The following is a 16,680-nucleotide window of genomic DNA, read 5'->3' as shown; positions in this document are numbered from 1 at the left end:
AGACAAAAAAAAAAAAAAACCAAACTGTTAGAAGTAATGAAAACAATTATACAAAATTGTAGAATATAAAATCAATACACAAAATTCAGTTGCATATCCATTAACTATCAATAAACAATATGAAAATGAAATTAAGAAAATAACTCTTTTTATAAGAAACCCCCCTCAGTAATAAAATATTTAGGAATGAAAGAGGCAAAATAAACTTGAGGCAAAAGACATGAAGATTGAAGACTACTAAACATTGACAAAAGAACTTTAAGAGGACACAAAGATGTGTTCATGGATTGGAAAACTTAATATTGTTAAAATATTATCCATCCTAGTCAAAGCATGGATAAATTTCTAAAATTCAATGCAATCCCTATCAAATTCCCAGTGGCATATTTTTGTAGAAATGGGAGGAAAAGTCTTAAAATTCATGTAGAATCACAAATCCTAAATAGCCAAAACAATGTTGAGGGAAAACAAAAAAACAGAGCTGGAAGCTTCATTGTTCTTAACCTCAAAACATACTGCGAATCGAAGCTTCATTGTTCTTAACCTCAAAACATACTACGAATTGAACCAACACAATATTGTAAAGAAAAAAAAATTTAAAAAAAGTATGATACTGGCATAAGAGAGGGATATAGACCAATGGGACAGAATAAAGAGCCAAAAATAAACCCATACCTAAACAGTAAAATGGGATCTTCGATAAAGGTGCCAAGATCTTTCAATGGTGCAAAGATAGTCTCTTCTATAAATGGTGTTAGGGAAACTAGATACATACATACAAGAGAATAAAATTGAACCCATTTTTCCACTATCCACAAAAATCAACTCATAAGACTGATCTATACATCAGTGTCTCTTTTGCTGTCTCATACACAGGGTTATTGTTATCATCTTTCTAAATTCCATATATGTGCATTAGTATACTGTATTGGTGTTTTTCTTTCTGGCTTACTTCAGTCTTATGGACTCTGTTGGAGAGGGAGAGGGTGGGAAGATTTGGGAGAATGGCATTGAAACATGTATAATATCATGTATGAAACGATTTGCCAGTCCAGGTTCGATGCACAATACTGGATGCTTGGGGCTTGTGCACTGGGATGACCCAGAGGGATGTTATGGGGAGGGAGGAGGGAGGAGGGTTCAGGATGGGGAACACATGTATACCTGTGGCAAATTCATTTCGATATTTGACAAAAAAAATACAATATTGTAAAGTTTAAAAATAAAATTAAATTAAAAAAACAATCAACTCAAAGTGGATGAAAGATCTAAAAGTAAGACCCCAAATTGTAAAATTCCCAGAAGAAAAACATAGGTGAAAAACATCATAACAGAGGTCTTGGCAATGATTGCTTAGATATGAAACCAAAAGCACAGATAATAAGAGTGAAAATAGACAAGGGGACAACAGCAAGCTAAACAACTATGTAGCAAAGGAAAGAATTGATAACATGAAAAGAAATCTTTGGAATGGAACATTTGCAAATCATGCATCTGATAAGGGGTTAGTATCCAAAACACAGAAGGAACTTACCAAACAAACAACAAAACAAACCCCAAGTAACCAAATTTTAAAATGGGCAAAGGACTTGAATAGACATTTCTCCACAGAACACACACAAATGGCCAATAGATACATGAAAAAAGTGCTCAGTGTCACTAATAATCAGAGAAGTGAAAATCAAAACCACAATGAGCTATCACCTCACAATGGCTGGTTGGCCATTATTAAAAAAACAGAAATAGCAAGTGTTGGTGAGGATGTAGAGAAACCACTTTACACTACTGTTAGGAATGTAAAATGGTGCGGCCACTGTGGAAAACAATGTGGAGTTTCCTCAGAAATAATAAATAGAACTACCAGATTATACAGCAACTTTACTTCTGGTAATTGATGCAAAAGAATTGAAAATAAAGTGTTGAAGAAATATGTATACTCACATATTCATTTAAAATATTACTGAGAGTAGCCATAGAAACAAACTGTCTTATCATTAGATGAATGAATAAATAAAACATGGTGTATGCATACAATGGAATATTATTCGACCTTAAAACAGAAAGAAATCTGTCATGTGCTACAACAGGGATGAACCTTGAGGACCTAATTCTAGTGAGATAGGCTAGGCATACACAAAAAGACAAATATGAGATTTCTAAAGAGATCTGCTGTTTAACAATGTGTACATAATTGACAGCACTGTACTGTACAATAAAATTTTGTTAATAGGACATATGTTATATGTGTTTCACCAAAATTTAAAATTATTAATAATAAAAAGTAAACCTAAATATTATATGATCCATCTCACTTGTGCAACAGATGGTTCTCATGTGTGCTTTACCTTCCAAGATAGAAAACTGTTTTTGAATTATATAAATGCTTCTTGGATTGTGTGTGGCTGAGAAATTATTACAAATTCATATGTTATAATAACATGATTAAATTTATAGTTGTTTGTATTCCCATCTACAGATATTTTTGGTAGTAAATGTCTATAATATCCACCAGATATCAGGATTGAGAATAACTTTTCCATATTCTAAAAGAATATCTTTATAATGTTACTAACTCAAAAAAAGTACAATAACTTGTAGTAGATAAATCTCTTCCCTCAAAATCTTGATAAACTATAGAGTAGGGGAAGAAATAAAACTATATCTAAACAACTTAGCACTACCTAATTAACTTCATACATCCATTGCTCTCTCAAACTTCTAAATGTAATAAATAAAATATAGATTTAAAATGATTTTAAGGTAAGAAATGTTAAAATGAAATACTGTCATCTGAGCCATAATGGTGAAATTAATTACTGAAATATTTTAAAATATATTTCAACAGTAACTCCCTAGCCAAGTCCGATACCAGTTCCAGGAAGTCTTCCTCATTCCATGGTGCAGGTCAGTTCAGGTACCCCTCTCAGAACTGCTTTAGCATCCTTTTACTGATGAGATTTACTTCCTTGACAAGTAACATTGTCTGGAGAATTGTACAGATGATTGGCTATTTGTGTGCATAATCTGTGCTTCCTTCTACCTAGCCATAATATCTGGTGTAGTACCTTTCACATATTAAAGCAACTATTTCATTCATACAGCAACTACTTACTGAGCACTTAATTAATATTTAATTGATATGTAGATCCTGCTGCTGCTACTGCTGCTAAGTCGCTTCAGTCGTGTCCGACTCTGTGCGACCCCATAGACGGCAGCCCACCAGGCTCCCCCGTCCCTGGGATTCTCCAGGCAAGAACACTGGAGTGGGTTGCCATTTCCTTCTCCAATGCATGAAAGTGAAAAGTGAAAGGGAAGTTGCTCAGTCGTGCCCAGCTCTTTGCGACCCCATGGACTGTGGCCCACCAGGCTCCTCTGTCCATGGGATTTTGGCAAAAAGTGAAGAGGAACTAAAAAGCCTCTTGATTAGGGTGAAAGAAGAGAGTGAAAAAGCTGGCTTGAAACTTAACATTAAAAAAACCAAGATCATGGCAACTTCGGGATGCCCCTGGGGCTCTCCTGATAGCTCAGCTGGTAAAGAGTCCGCCTGCAATGCAGTATACTGACCCGACTCAATTCCTGGGTCAGGAAGATCCACTGGAGAAGGGATAGGCTACCCACCCCAGAATTCTTGGGCTTCCCTTGTGGCTCAGCTGGTAAAGAATCCTCCAGCAATGCAGGAGACCTGGGTTCGATCCCTGAGTTGGGAAAAAACCCTGGAGAAGGAAAAGGGTATCCACTCCAGTATTCTGGCCTGGAGAGTTCCATGGACTGTACTTGGGGTCACAAAGAGTCAGACATGACTGAGTGACTTTCACTTTCACTTTCATGGCATCTGGTCCTATCACTTCATGGCAAATAGAAGGGGAAAATGGGAAAGCAGTGACATATTTTATTTTATTGGGTTCGAAAATCACTGCTAACAGTGATTGCTGCCATGAAATTAAAAGATTCTTGCTCCTTGGAAGGAAAGCTATGACAAACCTAGACAGCATATTAAAAACCAGAGATATCATTTTGCTGACAAAGGTCCGTACAGTCAAAGATATGGTTTTTTCAGTAGTATTGTACAAATGTGAGAGTTCGGCCAGAAAGAAGGCCGAGAGTTGAAGAATTGATGTTTTTGAATGATGGTGCTAAAGAAGACTCTTGAGAGTCCCTTGGACTGCAAAGAGATCAAACCAGTCCATCCTAAAGGAAATCAATCCTGAATATTCATTAGAAGGACCGACGCAGAAGCTGAAGCTCCATTATTTTGGTCACCTAATGTGAACAGCTATCTCATTGGAAAAGACTCATGCTGGAAAGATTGAGGACGGGAGGAGAAGGGGGCAACAGGGAATGAGATGGTTGGATAGCATCACTGACTCAATGGACATGAGTTTGAGCAAACTCCAGGAGATAGTGAAAGATGGGGAAGCCTGGTTACTGCAGTCCATTGGGTTGCAAAGATTTGGACACATAGTGACTAAACAACTACAAAATACCCTGAGGGAAAAGTCTACTTCCAGTCCTAAAGATTACACTCTAATTGGGAAATGACAAGTGAATTGATGGTTTTAGGAATTAGACATGAAGGCCAGAGCAAATAGGGCATTTACTACCATGGGAATCCTGGGAGATCAGTTAGTTTTTAAGTAGGAGGTTACATAGAAGCTAAACCCTGAATATTAATTAGGACTTGGCCAGGAGTCAGTAGGAGTTTTCTGGATTGAGGAAGAAGCAGGAGGTAAGCACACTGTAGTGTCAGGTGCTGGATGAAGTAGAAGGGAGAAACTAGGCTGTAAGTGAAACACCTAGCAAAGAGGCTGGTAAAGAGAGGGGAAAGGAAACCAGTCTTTATGCTGAAATAACCAGAGTAAGATCTGCATATTGAAGTGCCACTTGAGCAGCAGTATGGCCAGAGAACTAAAGAGATGTAAGAATAGAGGGAAGAGGTTAATTAGGAAGCACTGTAGTAATCCAGACAAAAGGTGAGGATCCCTAGGATAGGGGATTCACTTCAAGAATGTGAGATAGATACCAAGAAGGCAGCAGGACTGATTGGTTGTAGGAAGTGTGGCAGAAAAAGGGGTGAAGAGAGAATGCCCTCCACAGTTTTGGCTTGGAACAATCTGTGTGTAGTACTGTCAACTGAACTAAGAAATGTTTTATGAACAAATGGGTCTGTATGAATAAATGAGAAAGTGACTATTTTTTTTTTGCATGTTGGCAACATATTTGAGCCAATAATTATATATAAACACATATAAGTGATATTCTCTTTGAAATTTCAGAGAATTATATCAGGAATTACAGATTTTCTGTAACTAAAAAGAACCTCATATTAATTTAAAAAATAAATTTAATGTTCAAGTGCTTAAAAAATTGCCAGTATTTAAATTCCCTGCACAATTAAACTGGTCTTCCATCCCTACAACCTCTACACAGATGTACATCCAATAGATGTAGATATTCTGTATATATACTGTATGTTTAACACCACTTTAAAATTTGTAAACCTCTATTGTGACTACATCTATGAGTGACTACACATACACTTTTACATAACATGATTCTAATCTTCAAAAGCCTCTTTATTTTTAGATATTTATTTTTTCTTAATTTCATTATGTTACTTTACATTTAATTGATGAAGATTTACTAAGAGAATATTAGGATTGACAGTTGTATAGGTATGAAATATAAGGCAAAAGGTTATGGGACTATAGAAAAACTATATTAAGAGAAAATGCAAATAAAGATCAGAAACTATATTAGAAGAGCTCAGTATCAGGAGTTTAGAAATAAAAAAAAGGGGGAGTAATCTTAAAATTAGATCAAATAATTGGAGAATATATTTAGAAAATGGGAGTCACAAGGCAAAAAAGGCCCCCCAAAAAAGAGAGACCAAGAGAACAAATGACTTATTTATAAAGACACACCACCACTCACACATCCCAGTGAGTATCTCTTTCACCAGCAGACTGCTGACTACTGGGATAAAGGGAAGATGAGACCATTCTCTGCCCCACGTGGACATTTCTATATGTCAATGAGCAAATATTACATTTTGTGAATGAATCAGCTACCCAATCAGAAAGTTTCCTAGACTGGTACCAATAATCACAGTAAACTTAATTAATATAACTTCTGAATAATTAAATATATATAAATAAAATTTAAACATGAGAATCTATGTAAACTTCAATGATTAATTTACCCATCTTATCCTGAATGTCTGTATAAATTGGAAAAGCAGACAACTAAAACTTTTAGAACTATTTTACTATTTATGATATTAGTATCTGGAACAAAAACTGAATCTCACAGGTATTAGTTTCCCATAAATAACAACAACAACAAAAAAGTGAAAATGCTGTGTTAAGCAAAATTAAGCATGTTCTTTGATATAGGCTATTTCAAAGCATGTTGCATATACAGGAGGTACTAGGATATGAAGAAATTCCAATTTGAAAGCAGAATCTTTTTTTTTTTTTTTCCCATTGGGGTATAATTGCTTTATCTTTCCTTAGACCAGTAAGGCATTAGTGATCCCTTGGAACATTGTTATTAAGACCTGTCTTTAATCTTTTTTCACAAACTTATCTAATAGGAAACATATTAACAAACTAGCAAACAAACATAAAAACAAACTAGTAGTTCACTAGTAACATGATTAGAACTTTGTTTTTTGCAGCGAAGTTATAAATTCCACCTAATGAAATTTAAATTTATATACTGTTAATGATCAGTTCAGTTGCTCAGTCGTGTCCGACTCTTTGCGACCCCATGAATCGCAGCACGCCAGGCTTCCCTGTCCATCACAAACTCCCGGAGTTCACTCAGACTCATGTCCATCGAGTCAGTGATGCCATCCAGCCATCTCATCCTCTGGCGTCCCCTTCTCCTCCTGCCCCCAATCCCTCCCAGCATCTGAGTCTTTTCCAATGAGTCAGCTCTTCTCATGAGGTGGCCAAAGTACTAGTACTTGCTATAAAAGATCATTCAGGATCGAATTCTGAAGTTGAAATAAAGGATATTCTTGTTATGTTGGCAAGGAAACTCATAATTTGACTATGAAATCATGCAACTATTTAATAACAATTATATTTTTTATTCATTAAATTAAAGGAAATAAAGCTTACTATCCCTGCTTTTGAAATTTGATTTCTAGCAATTTGTTTTTAATTATACCAATGGGTATTCCAGAGTTCTCTTCTATTTCATTTTATGATTAGTAACTTTGAATTGAGCATCTCAGTTACTCGTGAGCATGAAAAGAGACAAGTAAAGAGCTGAGTTAATTGTGGCTCATTCATCTGGAAAAGCACTATCAGACTCAATTATGCTTCTGAGTTTGGGTGGTGCAGTACCTGGACATCTATACAGCTTTCTTGCCTGTGCAATATCTCCTTTGCTTAAGCGGGTTCGCTGACCAATTGCTGGACGAATGCCATTATCATCACGTGAGGGGAGAATGGTATCCAGAAACATCCCCCTGAAAAAAAAAATCAGAAACAAGTCACACATAAGTCATCAAATTAAGACACATATGCCTTACAAAAATATATATTTTTCAAACTCAAACCAATCAAAGGAGAAATATATCAGTGTTTAGATTTAAACTGTGTGTCTGTCTTTTAAAATACTTTAATCAAAGTAGAAAAAAATCGTGTGCTAAATGTGTATGATGAACTTGGATTGGCAATCTATTTCACATATGGTAATATACATGTTTCAGTGCTATTCTTTCAAATTATCCCTCCCTACCTTCTCCCATAGAGCCCCAAAGTCTGTTCTTTACACCTCTGTCTTTTTTGATGTCTTGCATGTAGGGTTGTCATTACCACCTTTCTAAATTCCATATATATGCATTAACATACCGTATTGGTGTTTTTCTTTCTGTCTTACTTCACTCTGTATAAGCTGCTACACTGGGATGACCCTGAGGGATGGGATGGGGAGGGAGGTGGGAGGGAGGTTCAGGATGGGGGACACATGTACACCCATGGCTGATTCATGTCAATGCATGGCAAAAACCACCACAATATTGTAAAGTAATTAGCTTCCCATTAAAATAAAATAATTTTAAAAATGTATATGGTGAGTATAAAGTTAGTGGTGGCATTCAAATTTTCCCTAGAAAAAGTATATATTTTTTTCAAAATCTAAAATTCATTTTTTAAATTTATTTTTAATTGGAGAATACTTACTTTATGATACTGTGTTGGTTTCTGCCATATACCAACATGAACTAGCCATACCTATTTTTGAATCTCCCTCCCACTTCCCACCCCATCCTACACCTCTAGGTTGTCACAGAGAATTAGGTCACAGAGAATTAGATTTGAGTTGTGTGTGTCATAAAGCAAATTCCCATTATTTTACATATGGTAATATATATATTTCAAAGCTATTTTCTCAATTTTGCCACCCTCTCCTCCCTCAGTTTCTACAATCTGTTCTTTATGTCTGCATCTCCCTTGCTGTGCTGCAAATAGGTTCATCAGTATCATCCTTTCTAGATTACATATATATGCTTTAATATATATTTGTCTTTCTAACTTACTTCATTACTTCACTTTGTATAATAAGCTCTATTATTATAATATGCTCTATAATGAGGCTCCATCTCATTAGATCTGACTCAAATGCACTAGTTTTATAGGTGAGTAATATTCCACTGTACCACAACTTCTTTATCCATTCATCTGTAGATGGACATCTAGGTTGCAGCCATATCCTACCTATTGTAAATAGTGATGAGATGACCACTGGGATTCATGTGTCTTTTTCAAATATTTTTTCCTCAGTATATGCCCAGTAGTGAGATTGTTAGGTCATATGGTAGACTTATTCCTAGTTTTTTTTAAGGAGTCTCCGAGCGGTTCTCCGTAGTGGCTGCATCAATTTACATTCCCATCAACAGTGCAAGAGAGTTCCCTTTTCTCCACACCCTCTCTAACATTTATTGTTTGTAGATTTTTTTAATGATGGTTATTCTGACCAGTGTGAGATGGTACTTCATTTAGTTCTGATTTGCATTTCTCTAATAATGAGGGATATTGAGCATTATCTTTTCATGTGTTCATTAGCCATCTGCATGTCTTCTTTGGAGAGATGTTCACTTTTTTATTGGTTTGTTTGTTTTTCTGGTTTTGAGCTGCATGAATAGGTTGCATATTTTAGAGACTAATCATTTGTCAGTTGTTTCATTTGCTATTATTTTCTCCAATTGAGGATTTTCATTTCACCTTATTTACAGTTACCTTCACTGTGGAAAAACATTTAGCTTAATTAGGTCTCATTTGTTTATTTTTGTTTTTACTTCCATTACTCTAGGAGGTGGGTCAGAGAGGATCTTGCTGTGATTTATGTTAAAGTGTGTTCAGCCTATGTTTTCCTCTAAGAGTTTTATAGATTTTGGTTTTATATTTAGATATTTAATCCATTTGGAGTTTATTTTTGTTAGGAAATGTTCTAATTTCATTCTTTTACATGTATCTGTCCAGTTTTCCCAGCATCACATATTGAAGAGACTATCTTTTATACATCATATATTCTTGCCTCCTTTGTCAAAGATAAAGTGCCTATGGCTGTGTGGGTTTGTCTCTGGGCTTTCTACCTTTTCCATTGTTCTATATTTCTGTTTTTGTGCCAGTACCATATTATCTTGGTGACTACAGCTTTGTAGTATATTCTGAAGTTGGGAAGGTTGATTCCATTTTTCTTTCTCAAGAATGATCTGGCTATGTGGGGTCTTTTGTGTTTCCATACAAATTGTGAAATTTTTTGGTCTAGTTCTGTGTAATATACTAAAGTAGTTTGATAAGGCTTGCATTGAATCTGTAGATTGCTTTGGGTAGTATAGTCATTTTCACAATATTGATTCTTCCAATCCAAAAACATGGTATATCTCTCCACCTGCTTGTGTCACCTTTGATTTCTTTCATTAGTGTCTTATTGTTTTCTGCATATAGGTCTTTTGTCTCTTTAGGTAGGTTTATTCCTAGATATTTTATCCTTTTTGTTGCAATGTGAATATAGCAATGATTTCTTGGATATGATACCCAAAGCATAGGAAACAAAAGCAAAAATAGGTAAGTGGGATTGCATTTTTAATTAAGAGGCTTGTGCATAGCAAAGCAAACAATAAAAAGAGTGAAAAGGAGATAAAATATTTCCAACATATATATACATCAGTTCAGTTCAATTGCTCAGTTGTGTCTGACTCTTTGCAATCACATGGACTGCAGCACGCCAGGCTTCCCTGTCCATCACCAATTCCTGGAGTTTACTCAAACTCATGTCCATTGAGTCAGTGATGCCATCCAACTATATATATATATATATATATATATATATATATATCTGATAAGAGACCAGAATACACAAAGAAATCCTACAACTCAACAACAGAAAAATGAAGTAATCTGATGAAAAAAATAGGCAGAAGACTTGAATATATATTTTTTCAAAGATGATATACAAATTGTCAAGCATAGAAAAATATTCTCAACATGACTAATCATGCAAATCAAAACCATAATGAGATATTATCCCATATCCATTAGGGTGGCTACTATCAAAACTTGAAAAAATAGAAAAGAAAACATGTTGGTGAGGATATGGAGAAATTGGAATCCTTATACACTGTTGATAGATTGCAAAATAGTGCAGCATCTATGAAAAAATTGATTGAGGTTCTTCAAAAAACAATCATAGAACTACCATACATTCCAGCAATCTCACTTCTCTGTATATATCCAAAAGAAAGGAAAACAGGCTCTTGAAGAGACATTCACATACACATGTTCATGGTAGCACTATTCACAGTAGCCAAGAGGTGAAAGCAACTCGGATATCCATGAACAAATGAATGAATAAACAAAGTGTCAATATATATCCAATGGAATATTATTCAGCCTTAAAATGGAAGGAAATTTTGCTGCATGCTACAACATAGGTGAACCTTAAGGATTTTATGCTAGGTGGGGAAAAAACAACAGTCACAGAATGATAAATATTGTGCAATTTTACTTGGTACCTAAACTAGCCAAATTCATAGAAACAGAAAGTAGACAAGTGGTTATCAGAGGTTGGGGTAGGGGTGCGGAGAGTGGAGAGTTTAATGAATGGATATAGGGTTTCAGCTTTGCAAGATGAAAAGTTTCTGGAGATCTGTTTCATAACAATGTGAATGAACTTAATACTATCAAATTGTACATTTAAAAATAGATAATATGGTACATTTGATATTGTGTGTGTGTGTGTTAGTCACTCAGTTGTATCCGACTCTTTGTGACCCCATGGACTGTAGCCCACCAGGCTCCTTTTTCCATGGGATTCTCCAGGCAAGAATATTGGAGTGGGTTGCCATTGATATTGAGATTTCTTTATTATAATAAAAAAAACTTTCAAATACTTTGAAGGTGGTGCCTGAGAACTGTGCCAAATATTTCCTCTCCTGTAATTTTTATTTCACTGTATGTATGAGTTAATAATCATCTTTAAAATCAGGAAAAAAAATGTGAATTGGATCAGTTCTTCTCACAGATACATACAGTTTCTTTCACTATAGGAATATAAGTTTATTTAGGAAAAGTGACTACCCAAATTTTGAAACAATAAGAAAACTGATATGTCAAGGCTAGTTGTCATGCAACACCAAGGTAGGTGTAGGGGGTGATAAACTGCATGAACCTTGTGGTTTATGGAAAAGCAACCATTTAAAGACACAAAAGGAGTACAGAATAAGGGAAAATGTGTGTTTCAGATTGAAACATTGCCTTTAAACATAAACATTAATGAGTTGTGAAATGCACATCATGATAAAAAAAAGAATGAGTGGAATGGACATATGAGTGTAAAATGGGTATAAAATGGGAAAAAAAGAGATGACTTAAACAGCTTCATATTACTTACCTGGAAACTATTGCCTTGATGATAACTTCTTTAGAGTGAAATAGACCAAAACTCAAATTTATTACACTCTTAAAATTAGCATTCAGTCACTAACAAAATAATTCTAAGATTAGGAAATGGCAGAATTCTAAATTATATGAAGCAAAATATCTTTCTAAAATGTTTTCTGAGAATTATTTTACTATAGCTATTTTCAAGTATAATTAGTACTTGAGCAACAGAAAATATACAATAAAAACACAAATCACAAAAAGAATATAACATTCCAGTTCAACAACTGAGCTCTGTATTTGCAATGCCTAATTTCTATTAACAGTGCTTGCCAATTTAACATGCTGATTAGTTTGGTAATCATTTCAATTGAACTTTTGTATGATTAGTAATATTAAATAATTTATACCATTAAAATTTTTACTTTGAATATATTTTGATAAGAAATGTGTTTTTAAAATCTCAAATGCCTGGTATTGGCTATAAATACCAAGCAAGTATTTTTTGTACTCTACAGCAGCAATATTTAAAAGTTGTTCTAGTTCTATGCTAAGCCTACTTTGTAAGGAGCCACACAGAGGAAAGGAATTAAAAGTCAAGAGGTATAACCTGAGACTCCAACCTTGAGAAGGTGTTCCTAGCATAATGCATGATGCTGTCAAAATCATAGCTTTCTCCGAGTGAGTTCACTTCCGCAGGCTCCATCTTCAGAAAATTGTACTCTTGACCTAGGAATCAGGCACAGGAAATGTTTCAGAAACCTCTTAACAGACAGAAAAGAGAATAGAAGAACCCTCCCAGTCCTCTAACTCTTCTCTACCGAAAGCTGATCACTGATTTTCATGACGCTGCATTTACAAACAAACACATAAGTACATGCAAAAGAGGACATCCCTACTCCAGTACTCTTGTCTGGAAAATCCCATGGACAGAGGAGCCTGGTAGGCTGCAGTCCATGGGGTCGCTAAAAGTTGGACAAGACTGAGCAACTTCACTTTCACTTTTCACTTTCATGCATTGGAGAAGGAAATGGCAACCCACTCCAGTGTTCTTGCCAGGGACGGGGGAGCCTGGTGGGCTGCCGTCTATGGGGTCGCACAGAGTCGGACATGACTTAAGTGACTTAGCAGCAGCAGCAGCAGCGCCACTATGTACACTTGAATATCAGCCTAAAAGAATATTAGTGAATTTCATTAAGAAGTTAATTTTCACACTGTTCATGCAGTTCTCGAGGCAAGAATACTGAAGTGGGTTGCCATTCCTTTCTCTAGAGGACCACGTTTTGACTATGCCAAAGCCTTTGATTATGTGGATCACAACAGACTGTGGAAAATTCTTCCAGAGATGGGAATACCAGACCACCTTACTTGCTTCCTGAGAAATCTGTATGCAGGTCAAGAAGCACCAGTTAGAACCAGACGTGGAACAACAGACTGGTTCCAAATTGGGAAAGGAGTAACTCAAGGTGTAAATTGCCACCCTGCTTATATAACTTATATGCAGAGTACATCATGGGAAATGCCAGGCTAGATAAGCACAAGCTGGAATCAAGACTGCCAGGAAAAAATATCAATAACCTCAGATATGCAGATGACACCACCCTTATGGCAGAAAGCGAAGAAGAACTAAAGAGCTTCTTAAAGAAAGTGAAGAGAAGAGTGAAAAAGTTGGCTTAAAACTCAACATTCCAAAAACTAAGATCATGGCAACTGGTGACATCACTTTATGGCAAATAGATGGGGAAACAGTGAGAGACTATTTTTTCTGGGCTCCAAAATCACTGCATATAGTGATTGCAGTGATGAAATTAAAAGACACTTACTCCTTGGAAGAAAAGCTATGACCAACCTAGACAGCACATTAAAACGCAGAGACATTACTTGGCCAACAAAGGTTCATCTAGTCAAAGCTATGGTTTTTTTCAGTAGTCATGTATGGATGTGAGAGTTGGACTATAAAGAAAGCTGAGTGCCAAAGAATTGATGCTTTTGAACTGTGGTGTTGGAGAAGACTCTTGAGAGTCCCTTGGACTGCAAGGAGGTCAAGCCAGGCAATCCTAAAGGAAATCAGTCCTGGTTATTCATTGGAAAGACTAATGGTGAAACTGAAACTTCAATACTTTGGCCACCTGATGTGAAGAACTGACTCATTGGAAAAGACCCTGATGCTGGGAAAGATTGAAGGCAGGAGGAGAAGGGGATGACAGAAGATGGTATGGTTGGATGGCATCACCGACTCAATGGACATGAGTTTGAGCAAGCTCCAGGAGTTGGTGATGGACTTGGAAGCCTGGCATGCTGCAGTCCATGGGATCGCAAAGAGTTGGACATGACTGAGCAACTGAACTGAACTGAATAAGTTAATTTTGGCAAAAAGGTAGATTACCAAAAGCATACTTTGGATTTTTCTTTGTATAGTCTTTCACTTTCTCTTAATATTGTTTTTTAAAAAAATGACTATTTTTTTTTCAATATTGTGATTATAAAAGCTATGCTTTTTACCAAATGAGTTTCCCACTCTCTCTTATGACTCTATTGGCTTAGATAAATAAATCTTCCTATTTGTATTAAATGATTTCTATGAAACAATGGGAAATATTATATGTTGTATATATACACATTTCAAATGTTTGCTATGTGAATTTGTCACTAAAGATGAAATAACAACAGAATGTTTCACTCAAAACTGAAACAAGATTCTCTTTGATGAAAAGGAAGCTCTAATCAGAAGGCTTTTTAGAAGAATATGCTTCCGGATTTAATTTTTCTTTTTTTACTTTTCATGACTGCCATTTTAACTTATGGACATCTTCACATTAACAGATTTCTCAATTGCCTCTTTGTATCTGTATTGTAATATTATTTCTTGAAATCTGAAAAGAACATAGTGTTAAATGTGTAGATCTACATTAGTGGTTCAAGAAATGTTTCCTCAGATAGAGTTTAGGTTTCATTGATCCATTTTTCACAATTTCAGCAGCCAAAGAAGGCTGTTTTTATGGCTCATTCTGAAACATCTAAATTTAAAGTTGAGGTATTAAGATTCCAAACTCAAGGTTGGAGTTCAGAACAGAACTATTACAATGTTTATGCAACTATTTAAATTTTATTCCAATTGTTATATTATTACTCAATCTGAAAATATCACATTAAAAAGTTTCCCAAAAGCTAATAAAGAGAGTGAGTGATGTACAGAGCATAATACCTTTCGTACGAGTGATAAGAAGACTGACATACTCAGTTCAGTCGCTCAGTCCTGTCCAACTCTTTGCGACCCCATGGACTGCAGCACTCCAGGCTTCCCTGTCCATCACCAACTCCTGGAGCTTACTCAAACTCATGTCCATCGAGTCGGTGATGCCATCCAACCATCCCATCCTCTGTCATCCCCTTCTCCTCCCACCTTCAATCTTTCCCAGCATCAGGGTCTTTTCAATGAGTCAGTTTTTTGCATCAGGTGGCCAAAGTATTGGAGTTTCAGCTTTAGCATCAGTCTTTCCAGTGAATATTCAGGACTGATTTCCTTTAGGATAGATTAGTTCGATCTCCTTGCAGTCCAAAGGACTCTCAAGAGTTTTCTCCAACACCACAGTTCAAAAGCATCAGTTATTCTGTGCTCAGCTTTCTTTATAGTCCAACTCTCACATCCATTCATGACTACTGGAAAAAACATGGCTTTGACCAGACGGACCTTTGTCGGCAAAGTAATGTCTCTGCTTTTTAATGTGCTGTCTAGGTTGGTCACAGCTTTTCTTCCAAGGAGTAAGTGTCTTTTAATTTCATGGCTGCAGTCACCATCTGCAGTGATTTTGGAGCCCCCCCCAAATCACTTAAGCATTAAAGATGAAACAATCAGCCTTAAGTTGTAGAACCTGTAGCCCAGAGTAAAGTGTTTTGTGCTTAGTCACTTCAGTCATGTCCAATTCTCTCTGACCCTGTGGACCATGGTCTGCCAGGCTCTTCTGTGCACGGGATTCTCCAGGCAAGAATACTGGAGTTGGTTGCCATTTCCTTCTCTAAAAATGTTTTAGTTCACCTTTACAATGAATTCACACATTAAATAGTTTTCAGTGAACTAACAGACCAAATAATAAGATACATGTTCTACAAATCTCTGTGGCCATTATTACTCTTCTCAGGAAATACTTCACATTGTCTTTAACCTCTGATAGAAGCAAGTGTTATAACTCTACCCTTCATTAAAAAATAGTAAGTATATTTTAGTATATCCAATTCTAAGTGTGATGTTTATAAAGCTATGGAGCTGATTTTATTAATATTAACCTATAATCTACTGGATATTTCAACTTCTAAGCACAATATGTGAATATACTCCTTAAGTAAAGCAAAATGTTTCATAAAAATTTCTGAAAGTGGAACATGAAGCAACTTTAGTAATACCTTCTGAAGCATATAATTGAGCATTTACCACGTATGTGACATAGTGGTCAAAAAGAACACAGCCATATATGGACTCCGTAAAGAAAATTAGACTTATTTTAGGAAAGAAGGGAAAAGAAAATCAGAGATACAAAGCACCAGAGAACTCATCCTAAACAATTTTTTTTAAAAAAATGAAAAGCCTCATTCTTGAAGGCCTCTTCTAAAATGGCTTAAAACTAATCTAAAAGTAATCCAATCCTTGTACAAAACTGGCTCCTATCGTACGTACTCACTAATTTTGCATATGAATGCAAAGCTAAAGTTGACACTTACCAGACATTGCCCTAGAATAACACTTGATCTTAAGTTTCTGAGTAAGTCACAGATCTGTTGAAAGTTATTC

The 16,680-nt window shown here is 35.8% G+C and overlaps 1 protein-coding gene across 1 annotated transcript in view; it reads right to left on the bottom strand.

Annotated features, from left to right (window-relative positions):
- TLL1 (tolloid like 1) overlaps positions 1–16,680 on the bottom strand; it is a 328,687-nt gene that overhangs the window by 124,162 nt on the left and 187,845 nt on the right. The window contains exons 7-8 of the mRNA XM_061383894.1: positions 12,518–12,623; positions 7,353–7,477 (exon numbers count right to left, since the gene is read on the bottom strand). Of these exons, the coding sequence (XP_061239878.1) occupies positions 7,353–7,477; positions 12,518–12,623 (231 nt within the window). The remainder of the gene's footprint in view (positions 1–7,352; positions 7,478–12,517; positions 12,624–16,680) is intronic.

This window comes from Bos javanicus, chromosome 17, assembly GCF_032452875.1.
Source record: "Bos javanicus breed banteng chromosome 17, ARS-OSU_banteng_1.0, whole genome shotgun sequence".
Lineage (NCBI taxonomy): Eukaryota > Metazoa > Chordata > Mammalia > Artiodactyla > Bovidae > Bos > Bos javanicus.
The sequence above is the reverse complement of the archived record's forward strand: the minus strand, read 5'-3'. Positions and strand labels throughout refer to the sequence as shown.